The sequence below is a fragment of the Ursus americanus genome, chromosome 15, assembly GCF_024610735.1.
Source record: "Ursus americanus isolate L20-20 chromosome 15, mUrsAme1.1.p, whole genome shotgun sequence".
In the NCBI taxonomy this organism is placed as follows: Eukaryota; Metazoa; Chordata; class Mammalia; order Carnivora; family Ursidae; genus Ursus; species Ursus americanus.
In genome coordinates, this window is record NC_142141.1 from 8,108,109 (window position 1) to 8,120,821 (window position 12,713).

The 12,713-nt window shown below is 42.7% G+C and overlaps 1 protein-coding gene across 3 annotated transcripts in view; it reads right to left on the reverse strand.

Annotated features, from left to right (window-relative positions):
• DOCK2 (dedicator of cytokinesis 2) overlaps positions 1–12,713 on the reverse strand; it is a 409,258-nt gene that overhangs the window by 369,826 nt on the left and 26,719 nt on the right. For all 3 annotated transcript variants that reach the window (XM_045792086.2, XM_045792087.2, XM_087867813.1), the window contains 4 exons: positions 7,191–7,231; positions 6,053–6,108; positions 5,465–5,561; positions 2,488–2,636 (listed from right to left, as the gene is read on the reverse strand). In XM_045792086.2, coding sequence (XP_045648042.2) covers positions 2,488–2,636; positions 5,465–5,561; positions 6,053–6,108; positions 7,191–7,231 — 343 coding nt within the window. The remainder of the gene's footprint in view (positions 1–2,487; positions 2,637–5,464; positions 5,562–6,052; positions 6,109–7,190; positions 7,232–12,713) is intronic.

A 12,713-nucleotide genomic window follows, 5' to 3' on the forward strand; every position in this document is an offset into this window, starting at 1 on the left:
GGAGGGCACGTATCACATGTTGCACTGGGTGTTATACGCAACTAATGAATCATCGAGCTTTACATCAAAAACCAGGGATATACTGTATGGTGACTAACATAATATAATAAAAAATATTATAATAAAAAAAGTTTGATATCTGAATGAAGGAACAAAGTGAATCATGGGAGAAATAGGCTGATTCTGGTCAGTCCTCCAGCACTAAATTCCCATCATGCTTCCCTGACTCTCACAGTGTGAGGAAATGCACCTCATGTAGCTCCTGACGCTTTGCCCAGAGGTCTGGCCTTCTGTCTTTCAGGAAGCCATCCACCAAATATCAGAGCTCTGAGCTCCAAAGACACCAAGTGATAACTGAAGGTGTCCAAATCTCCTTCCCTTCCAGCTAAGTCATCAGGGAAGGGAGGCAAGAAGTAAAGGGCCCCCTAGCTCAGGGCCTCCGTTTCCAAGGATGCCTCTCACTTCCCCAAAGGGCAGTGACTGAAACTAAAAGTACAGGGCTAGTCCAGACAATGCTGCAGAGCCACAGTTGACTTGGGGAGGACCCTCTCCTCCTCCTTCTCCCATCACTGCCATTAATGGGTTCATCCAGCTATCATTCACTGAGCACCTCCTGTGTGCAGACCCTGTTCCAAACACAGAGAGATGAATTAGATGGCCACTGTCTTACAGAGGTCCCATCACAGCAGGGGAGAAAGGCCAGTAAGGAGATGATTACTGTGGAGGGTAAGTAAGGGCCTACAAGAACACCTAACCCAGCCAGGGGTGGGTGAGGGAAAATCAGAGAAGGCTTCCTATGAGCAGTGACTGTTTCTTCCATCCTTGGCCTTTTTTCTCAGGAGCCCCATGAAGAAACAACACCTGAAGGTCACAGATGCAATTACTGCAAAGCAGCAAAACTCCCTCAATACTCACACTCCCAGCTGAGACTGTACTCAGCTAACGATATCACTGCACCAATGGTGACAGCAGCTGTGTGGCAAACCCTTCCTGTCACTTTGGGATGATGTGCATTATAAGCAGATTTGGACGTGCTTGCCAGCTGCCAGCAGGGGAACCAGCAGAGGGACTGTGCTCCTGGGATGGGAAGCAGCTGTAAGTTGAACCCATTGACTTTCCTGTTGCTTATGGGTCTTCTTCCTAGTGCATATGACAAAAGCAAGAAATCCTGGCTGCTGGGAAATTTCCTTCATGTCCCATTGAATGGGCTCTTTCTACTTCCCCCTCAGGCCTCATGGCCCAGGCTTCTGACCCATTTCACAATCTTCTATACCTGCCATGCTCTCTCATGCACTCCTACCTTCCTTTGGGGGGGGAGGTCTACTTAATACTTCTTTATCTTTCAAAATTCTCCTCAGGGTTACCACCTTCAGGATGCCTTCCTTAACTTCCTTCTCCAAGTTGAATTAAGAGTACCCTTGTCTCACAAGCCATCAAACTTATCACAATACATACCAACAGTTTGTTTGTAGCTCATTACTAACCAGACTGTGGTTCCTTAGCAGACAGGAACTTTTATTTCCACAGCCTCAATAGCTAGCAAGGTATCCGACCAATCATAGGTGTCCGATACATGTTTGTTATTGGGATGAATAAGCAAATGAGTAGGATTTGGAGGGCATCCAAATAACCAGGAGGGAGAGGAGGGCTTTACAGTTCTCAAATGTATCCAGGTAGCATATTAGCAAGGCCCATTCTGGAGCCAGATTGCTTTGGTCTAAATTCTGGTTCTGCCATTACTAGCTATGTGATTCTGGACAAATTACTTGACTCCTTTAAGGGCCTCAGTTTCTTCATCTGAAAACAAATGCGGACAATCAAACTGCATGCCCCATAGAGTTGTTACAAGAATTAAATAAGACACTGAATGTAAATCACGTATGATCAAGCCTGGTACATAATAAGCTCAGATTAAGTGTTACTTGTAATATTATTATTACTACCATTATTATCAGTAGGTTGTCCTGCTTCAGAAAATTGTCTCATGTTCCCCTTAACTTCAAAGCATTCAAACTCTAACCACTTTCTGCTTCTTCCCTTTGGAGGAAACACTTTTGTTACTATGCATATGAGTTAGCTGAGAGCATGTGGCTTGAATAATTTAGGATGGGGGAAGGGACATTAAGTCTCACACCGGGATTTAAGGGAGAGTTTTGTAAGTGCAGGAATAAAATGACAACTAAGCCAAAAGTGAACCAGCATGACTGTGCTCCCCAGCCCCTCAGAAGTAGGTTAAATGAATGGCTTAAATCTCTCAGTCCAGTAATAACCACTGCATAAGCAAGCCCTCCCTCCCCTTGCATGTCCCTAGGTCCCACGGGGGTGATGAGAAAGGCACACAATCACCGTGTAGGTAACAGCCTTCTCCCAAATAGAAAGTGGCAAACATGCATCTAAAAATGAAACCAGGTTTCTCTGGAGGGAGACAGGGAAAACGGGGAGTATTTAGGAGAAGAGAGCATGTTTTCCAAGGAAGGAGAAGCTTACTTGTTGCCATAGTCAATTTTGGATGTGACTTTCTGCTTCAGTTCCTTCAGCTCGTCTTTGGGCAGAGTTCCTGAGAGGAGCTGGGACCGCCACTCCATCAGGTCATACATCATGGACTGCACCTGCATAAACCGCTCCTTTTTGCTGGCCTACAAGACAGGAAACTATACACAGTCACCTGGGCCAAGGGTGTGTGGGCATCTATATGACAAACTGTGCCAAAGTCAGTCAAGCATGTTCAGGGGCCATGGCGTGAGCATCTCTCCTGGCCCCTACCCAGCTACCAAGGGATTGGGCCGTAGTCTCCGTCATCCATATATTTTACCTCCCGCTGGGCCACAGAGACTTCCAGAAATGAAAGTAATAATCCCATTCACTTCTTGGTTAAAGAAAGGGTAATCTCTGACTCCCATCAGAAAAGATACTCATTGAGCAGAAATGCCTTGAATATCTGCTGCAACACAGGTTCCAGAGCTCAGGCCCTTTAAGGCTGGAAACCAGGACCATTTTTCAGGTGATAAAGGCCTATTTCTAGGGCAACATTCTTCCAAGTGTAACATGTACAACCTTTGGGACACGATGGCTTTTGGTGATACAAAGACCCAACATTAAATAACAGACCCATATGGTGATTGTCCTTCCATCCTTCTGTAGAAAGGAAGGAGAAAGGTGTAGTTTCATGGTAATATGTCTTTAACCCCTCTTCAATTTGTCAATTCTTTTTTTTTAATAAGGAGAAAGACGTCTTGAGCTCAGAGCTTTTGACAGGTACTATAGCAAGCATTTAATAACATCGCCTGTTTTCATTGTATTTATTTGAATAATGTTCCTCTAATCATGCCAAGCACTTTTGGCTTTCCATTTGGGAAAGCATGTGTGGTATAACAAAAAAAAAGAAAAAAAAAATATATATATGTGTGTATGTATTTGTTCTTTGTCCCTAGTTCTTGGCACAGAGCTCCTAAAGCCCTTGGAATTTCCTGAGTGATAAGAGCCTCTTTTCTTATTCATAATGAGCTCCTTTTGACCATACCTGAGTTTATGCTAATGACATGACTCTTGGGGGGGGGGGGCTTCATAGTTTCTGGATGGGGAGCTGGATGCCAGAGGAACCTACCATGTGATTAGAGAGTTAAAACTTTTCAGCCCCACTCCTTCACCCTTCCCCTTCAAGGAGCAGAGAGAGGCTGAGGATGGAACTCAATCACCAATGTCCAAAGATTTCATCAATCATGCCTATGTAATGAAACTTTGATTAAAACTCTCAGTCAGCAAAATTCAAGGAGCTTCCCAGATGGTGAACGTATCTATGTGCAGGGAAAGTGGCATGCCTAGAGAAGGCATGGAAACTCTGTGCTCACCCCCACCCTAGTTCCCTTAGCTGTGTATCTCTTCCATATGGTTGTTCCTGCATTGTAGCCTCTTTTTTTTTTAACATTTTTTTTAAAGATTTTTTTTTTTTTTTGAGAGAGAGAGCATGAGCAGGGGGAGAAGCAGAGGGAGAGGGAGAAGCAGACTCCCCACTGAGTGGGGAGACTGACATGGGGCTCTTTCCCAGGACCCTGAGATCATGACCTGAGCCGAAAGCAGTCACTTAACTGACTGAGCCACTCAGGCGCCCCAGCATTGTGGCCTTTATAGTAAAGCAGTACTCATAAGTATAGCTCTTTCCAGAGCTCTGTGAGTTGTTCTAGGGAATTAGGAGACCTGAGGTGCAGGTGGAGAGGAATGATGAACCACAGACTTTGTACTAAGTTGGGACAGAAGTGTGGGTAGCCTGGGGACCCGATTCTTGCAACTGGCATCTGCAGTGAGGGCAATCTTGTAGTTTGAGTTCTTAAACCTATGGAATCTGAAACTGACTCTGGAAAGTCAGCATTAGAATTGAATTGAACTATGGGGCATCTGGCTGGTATTGGAGAATTGGAAATTGTGGTTGGAATGGCATGGCATGCTGTAAAATTTCTTACATAAATTATTTAAGTTTACTAAAAAGGGAGCCGATTTACGTATTAAGTAAATATTATACAGGTGGTATGCAGACACGGCAGGAATCATGAAGGTGGTATTGGAATACCAGAGGTTTAAGGTTCTTGTATTTACTAGGGTAAAGGGCACGATGGATTTGATATTCAAAGATTTCTTAAGGGAAAACACCAAGATTCCACGGTGTAGGTGTATGTGATGTTTAAAAAAGGGTAGTGGAGATGAATAATTAAACCACTTGAGCTTCAAGTTACTGTTTTCCCCCTTAACTTTCCTAACAACTTTTGGGAAACTTATAGAATTAGATGTGCCAATTACCGTATATTATGAAGTATTCGCATGGGAGTCGACATTTATGCCCATAAAAGTTAAGTCTACAAATAGCGTGTGTACGCCAGCAGGTGTGCACAGTGCTGTAACAGAGATGCAGTAAGCCTTGGTTGACATTTTCACTCTAAGCTTAATGGTTTTCTTAACTAATTGCTTTCATTAAGAGCTTTAGAAGCATCAAAGGAGGATTTAAAATTAGATTTGCTTCAATACAGGGAAAATACATACAAAATGTGCCCTTTGTTTTTCCAGGGTCAAAGCTTCCTCATAGATCTAAGGACAATAGCCATTAGTTAATTAATATATGAGAACAGTATTTCTCAAGGTATTGTCAGCAGACTGACAAATCAAAACCCCCAGGGTTTATTAAAATGTGGAGTCCCATGACAGGAAGCTTTATTTTTTAACAAAAATTTTTGCATTAGTTTTAAAACCGAAGGATCACATCAGACCCCCATTTATTATGACTGGGTTGCAAGCTCGCTGTGTGGCTTTGAGAAAGTTACCTAACCTCTCTGGACCTCGATGTACTTATACTGTTTGTTCTACTATGTCACTGAGGCTACCTTGGCCTGCCCTACTCACAGCCAAATTCCAGATCTGAACCAAAGCAAAGACCAAAGGAAGCTTCCATCCCAGGGAGCAGGGTTCTGAGTCTCACCACGTAGAGCTGTTTCCAGATGCTGCCCCATTCCCAAAGTGTCGTTGTCACTTCTTGTGCCAGAGGAATTTCTGCAGGAATGATGTTCTCGATATTTCTATTTAAGGTGGGAGACAAAATTGTGTGAAATTGAGACCCAGGTGCTAACAAGATAAAATGCTGGCAAATTTACATTAAGCTGCAGCTGCTGAGAGGGGCCTTGCTGGCAGGAGACTAAACCGCCTCCAATAGCCACACCAATTACATTATGCAAATGCAAGGAACTTCCTTTTTAATGTTCTCCTTCACTGGGGTGGGCCCTTCAACTCATTATTCAGGATTAACTGACTTTAATATAGTTCAAAGGCAGCTGCCGGTGAAAAGTTTGATTCTCCAAACTTCCTAATACTCCCTCAGAATCAGATCTGAACAGAAATCAATGTGGATTAGATCTCCCATTGCATGAGGAAAAGGAGACACACAAATGAATGTGGGCACGGGAGCAGGGGATCAGCTGATTCACATCTGCCAACTCAGACTTTCAAAGCAGAAAGGACAGAGACATCTGTGAGCCGTGGGAGGGTCAAGTCTGTGAAGAATGACAAATACCTTCTTTTCTCCACTGTCACTTCCTTGATGTGGATAAAGGATTTAGGGAAAATGCCCTGTTAGGAATAAAATAAGATAAAATAAAATAAAATGACATATCCTTACAGGTACAACTGACCCCAGGCCTTCATGGTTTTTCCCAAAAACCACTGACAGGTAAAACCCTCAGACTTTACAGGAATAATTCATTCTCTTACTTCTACTTCTCACCAATGCTCTACCGGTTGTTCTAGATCCCATAATTGCCCTAGATTCCCAAGAGATGCTCCAGTCCCATTGTGCACACTCATCCTACCAGATGGACAAGACAAGAGCGCATGAAAGACTCACTCTAAGTGAGACAAGGCGCTCTGTCTCTCCCCTGTCCTGCCCAGTTCCAGGAAAGCTGTCACCCTTCACAGTCATGAACAGCTGGAACGTCAGGCCCTAAAGCAACAGCATCCTTGGTTGCATATGGGCTATTTTGATATGAGACCTATTTTCCCATGAATTTACTTTATTGTTCTTTGGAGAGCAGAGTAGGATCATGCTTCCCAATCAACATGTCAGGGAGGAAGGAAGAAGTGTCTTGTTTCCTTGCCCCCTAAGCTTGGCTCAGTTAACAAGAGAAGCTTAATAATTACTTGGAAATTCCTTCATAAATTAACCGGGGTGCACACTGGAGGCATCTGCTTCTGCACTAGACACCATGAGCAATAAGACCAGTAAAACAGGTGGCAGCTCTCATGGAGACGATGGTATAATACGGAGTTGGAACAAGTGAACTCCCTGAAGGCAGGGACTGGACTTTTCTCTGTGAGGTGAGGAAATGTTGAATGCCCCCAAACAACTCTGGAGAAAGGCAGCAGAAGATAAATTTCAAATAAAAACATGCACAATTCCATGGGGACTCACGGGAGAAATCATATGTAATTGGCATATCAGGAAAAGTCGGAGGGAAAAGAGAGCTCCAGAGGTTAGCCTTAAAGGGAAGGGAGTTGAGGCACAGCAAGTGCCAACGTGTAGAGCACAGGACACAAGGGAAGAGAACTGAGACAAGTGTGCTGGGGAGTTTTGGTGGGAGATAATTGCCCAAAGGGATTGCAGCCTCATGGAAAGACATCCAATACTGTTTCAAATAAAAACAGATTGGCCTTACCTGTAACATTTTGTGCTTTAGGAGGTATCCCCTATACCAATCTGCAAAGAGAAAATAAACAGGTCTTTTATCTATTCCTACTGGTTTATTGCTGGTTTTCTTTGTTGTTGTTCTGCTTGTTTTTAACTAGCAAAGAAACTACTGCAAAGTGCTTTAGACCTTAGGTACAGATCCAAGTCTGGAAGCCCCTAGGCTTCAACAGTCTGTTGAATTCATTGCCAACATCTCCAAAAAGCATCTAAAAAGACAGGCATTTCACACAACAATGTGAATTTCCTCCTTTTGAAAAAATAGGAGGCCCAGGGATGGTGGCCAGGGCTTCCCCTCAGCCACAGTTGGCTGATGGTGAAGCACAGCTGGTCCCATTAGACAAAGCAGGTGCCTCCAACTCACCAGCGTCTACTCAGCCTTTCACTTATTTCCATTACCTGCCTGGGCCCTGTGTTCATGTGCATGTTTCAACCTCTGCCTTAGAGACACAGAAAGGCTGAGGGAGTTCGGCAAACATCCTAAAATCATACCCACAGTTTTAACAGCAGCAAATGGTGTCTAATATGTGATTTGCAAAAGTTAGTCATTACAAAACAGACAAGTTCAGAGATGGGTAAAAGGACAGGAATTTTAAAAGATTCTTCCCTTTGCAAGAACATCAAAAATGATTCAATTAACAGAAGTCCAAATTATACACAGTCCTTGAACAAAATGAGCCTCAGTGTAGCAAGTATTGATGACTATAATGAGTCCACTGGCCTTTGGAATGATTCAAGCACAGCCAAGTAGTGGCATTTGTCATCTTTGTAAATAAAAAGTGTCTGTCGGGAGCCTCATTAGCAAACCCTCATTACTGGGCTGACAGATTGTTGTCGAAATATGTTCTCAACAGACATACGTGCAAGCCCCCAAACAAACAAGTTAAAATGCAAAGTCACCCTTCATAGTCATGAGCCAGCTTGAAGGTCAGGTCCTAAAGAAAATTCTAAAGCAACAGAGGCCCACAGTGGCTCCTATTTTAAGAAACAGAAAGAAAGGAAGGAGAGGAGAAAAGGAAGGAGAGAAAAAAAAAAAACAGAGAGAAAGGAATGGAGGTCAGAGAGAAAGAATCTCAGGTTTGGAATAAAATACTGTTCTAGGTACTCGTCATACATGAAGTCTTTTAATCCTTGTACAAACCAGGAGGTAGGAACTGTAATTATCCCATTTTGCAAGAGTGGCCTACCTGAGGCAGAGAGAAGTTAAGTAACTTGCTCAGGGTTACACAGTTAATAAGTGACGGCATCAGGTTTCAATGTAAGCAGCCATCATACTGTGTTTCCTATCTGATGGAGGAAGGAGCATGGTGGTTGTCAAATATTTCCTTCCCCCAATATCTGAATCCCCATGATCCCACTAAGTTACTTTCCAGCTGAATACTTCCAGTGCTGGAAACTTCACGAAGCATCACATTCTATGTTTACACTCCTCTAGTAATCTGTCTATTAACTGCTGGTAATAATTAACCGTTAACAATAAGATTTATCCTTCCTGAGTGTGTCAAGAATTCTGTTTTTGCTTTGTTTCTTTCAAATTATAAATTAATCTTCACAACAATCCTCCAAAGTAGATACTATTATTGCCTCAGTTCTGCAAATGAAAATAGAGAGGCACAGAATGATTAAGCAACTTGCTTACAGTCACACAGCTAGTGGGTGATGTAACTAAGATTTATATCCAAGCATCTAACCCCACAGAGATGACACTCCACAGCCTTGCACCATAACAACTCCTTTGTTTGCAGTTCTACCCCATGCCACCAACTAGATATAAAAACATCTTTGGAATATTGCTAGCTACCATTTATTGACTACCTAATGTATGCAAAGCTGTATGCTAAGTGTTGTACATGCATTTTCTCATTTAGTCCTCATATCAATACTGTGAGCTAAGTATTATCATTCCCATTTCATAGATGAAGAAACCGAGATTCAAGTCAGTTGATGTACTGGGCCAAATCACACAGCCAGGATTCAAGGGCAAATCTGAGTGGCTTCATAGCCAGCCCTCAATGCTGTTCCAACACATTAGCCCTTGTGTGATGAATACATATACAGAAAAAGTTCCCTTGGAGTACAAATACAGACAAGGGTCTCTTAGTTGCAGTGACCTGAATCTACTTGGTGGCTAAGGCCACCAATATCTACCGGAGAGTAGAAAAACAATTAAGGGACAAACAGTCCCTAGCCAAAGCTGATGCCCACATCTGCATCTCCATGACAGGGGCCCCATCAGGGTCCCTTGACCCCCTGGTCCAGGGTCATTGCCTGCTTAGACCCTTGAGACTCAGTTACTTATACACACCTTCACACCTTTTCTGATTCTCAGAACTTCAGCTCATTCCTGAGCAAGGAATCTACTGACTGTTACCTCAGCATACTGGTTCCAAGATTCAAGTTCAACCAACCCTCATGGTTCACCTATTATGTATACAACACTGGGCTAAGTGCTTCAGAAATAATCCCCTGTGACCCTTGATAGGAAGGGCTTATTACCACCTTCACTCGCAAGATGATTATAACAGCTCGACTGCATCAGGGCTGTCTTTAGGACTTTTTCTGACATCTCCACCCCTGGTAGGTCATTGGCTTCCATGACTCCTGATATCAGCTCCTTAATCTGGTTACCTGCCAGCTGTATCTGGCTATACTCCAAGACCTGACCAGGCAGATAATAACAGCTGGCATCCATAGTAAAATCCATGACAATGAACACCATGATCAAAAGCAGGCTGTGTAACACAGCACTTGCCATATCCCAGGACTTGCCCCCAGGCTGAACACTCTCTCCAGTTAAATAATAACAACCCCATCCAGGAGATAAGCACTTCTGTTTTTTTTTTTTTTAAAGATTTTATTTATTTATTTGACAGAGATAGAGACAGCCGGCGAGAGAGGGAACACAAGCAGAGGGAGTGGGAGAGGAAGAAGCAGGCTCATAGCAGAGGAGCCTGATGTGGGGCTCGATCCCATAACGCCGGGATCACGCCCTGAGCTGAAGGCAGACGCTTAACCGCTGTACCACCCAGGCGCCCCAGCACTTCTGTTTTTAATAGAAAACTCCAAAGTGCATCCTGGGGGAAGCTGAGAACAAGAAAATATTTACCATTCTTCTGGACAACTGTGAAGTACTAATTCCTCAAATCATCCTCCCTTCTCGCATCTCAAATACCAAAATGAAATGTACCTAAATTCTCTAATCAGCAGTTGTGGGGGTTAAGGACAAAGTTGAGGAGAGAATAAAAATATCCCAGGACATTAGGAAAAAAAAAATCCATAGTCTAAAGATCCAGTCTCTGCTATCTATAGGCAGCATAATTTTTGGTCATGTCACTAAAGCCTCAGTGTTTACGTCTATAAAATGAGGGAAATAACATGTACCCCACAGGGTGTTGCAAAAACTATTTTTTTAAACATGATTATGAAGTAAACACACCTAGTAAAGGTATACAACTTTGGACAAGAAGAAAACATACCAATTCAGGGTAAGTATTACCTATAGCATGGACAAAAAGACAATAGAATAGGGGAGGGATAAACAGAGGGTTTCAATTGCATCTAAAATTTTTATTTCTTAAAATGAGTGTTATTATTTGCTTATTGAGTGGTAATTGCCTGAATGTATTTTACTTTCCTACATGATTGAAATATCTAACAATATTAAGATCAAACAGAAGCTAGTAGTTTTCAGTGGTTAAGTGTGCGATCTCTGGAATCAAAGCCTGGATTTGAATGGAGATCTACAGCTTACTATCCGTGTGATCTTAGACAAGTCATGTGCTTCTCTGAACCTCAGTTTCTTTATCTGTAAAATGAGAATAATAATAGTGTTTGTTTCATGAGACTAAAGTTAGATAAGGAATTCAGAGTTTGCCCAGTGCCTGGCATATGGTAAGTGTTCAAAATTCAGTAAATACCATTCTCTCTTTTAAAAATCAACAATCGTCATCATCATCATCATCAACAGCAACAACAACCGGAGAAATTTGGGCATATTTTCTATTTTATTTCCAGAACCCACAGATTTTGAATACTATCACTTTTTTTTCAGTGATTTTTTTCAGTCATTTCAGCATATTTCCATGACAACAAAGTAAAGGAAACATGCTCCAAATTTAGTAGAATGGATGATGATTTGGCCTCATCCTCATTCAGAAGAGAAGAAAACTTCACTTTCACATGACCTATCTCTAAAGCAGACCCAAACAAAGGCCCATCTGCCTACATAGTGGCACTTTATTTATTTTTATTTAGATTTTACTTATTTATTTATTTGACAGAGAGAGAGAGAGAGAAAGAAGCAGGGGGAACAGCAGGCAGAGGGAGAGGGAGAAGCAGGCTCCCTGCTGAGCAAGGAGGCTGATGCAGGACTCTATCCCAGGACCCTGGGATCATGACCTGAGCCAAAAGCAGATGCTTAACCAACTGAGCCACCCAGGTGCCCCACAAAGAGGCACTTTAAAAAGACACCCTGTCAAGTGCTTATAATGATGCCTTTTTACCCTAAAAGCAAAGAACTTAGATCACTCTTGATGGAGTTGAGTCCAGAAGCTGCTACATGGCTCTGGGTATACCCTACTCACTAAGTGGTAGATCCAAAACTCTCCTTGCAGAGCTCTTTTCAGCTAAACCAAGAACGAGGTAATGTACTTAGAAACTTGGAAAGAGCTCCAGATATTTTTAAGTGAGAAAAGCAAGTCTTGAAATGGTATGTACAGTGTGGTCCCATGTCAAGGAAACAACAAAAGCTATGCCTTACCTTAAAAAGCAAAAGCTTCTATGTCAGCCTCCCCCATCACACCTTCCCTTTGTTTCATTTTGCAGTAAACACAATTCAAAAGCTCCTTGGGAACTTGGGAACCCATTCTCTTCCTTCTATTAGTAGGCCCCCATGACCCAGACAAGTGTATATATCAGTAGGTGGAAAGGAACTTTCCCTGTCATTCCAGAAAGGAAGCAAATATTGAAAGGGGAGCAGACATTCCCTCTGAAGGGCTTATAAAGAAGAGTCTAAATAAGCAAGGCTACCCCCAAAAGCCACCCTCCTACCACAGTCCATGTAATTAGAAGAGAGAGAGACAAAGAGACGGAGGGGTCTTTGGAGGTGGTAGTTGCTGCCTTAGGAGTGCTTGGTATAGCTTCCCTACCCCCAAGTCAAATCCAAGCATGGGGGTGCCTTCAGGGGATTTACTCCTAGGGACATCTGCCGTCCCATTCCCCAGCTACAAGACTATTCATGCAGGGCACTGGCTGATCTTTGGGTTTGTTTGATCAAGGAACACAGGGAATTGGAAAGAAAGCACCCCAAACTCCTACCCACCCCCAACCTGTTTAAATTTGAGAAGGAAGGGCGGCATTAAACTGGATATAGGATTGAAGTCTTCTTTTGAAATGTCATCAAATATCAGGAAAGATGTCAACCAAATGTGACTGAAGGAAGTGATTGAAGAAAAATCACACTGGTTTTTTATGTCTATCCCCCATGAAAAGTTCT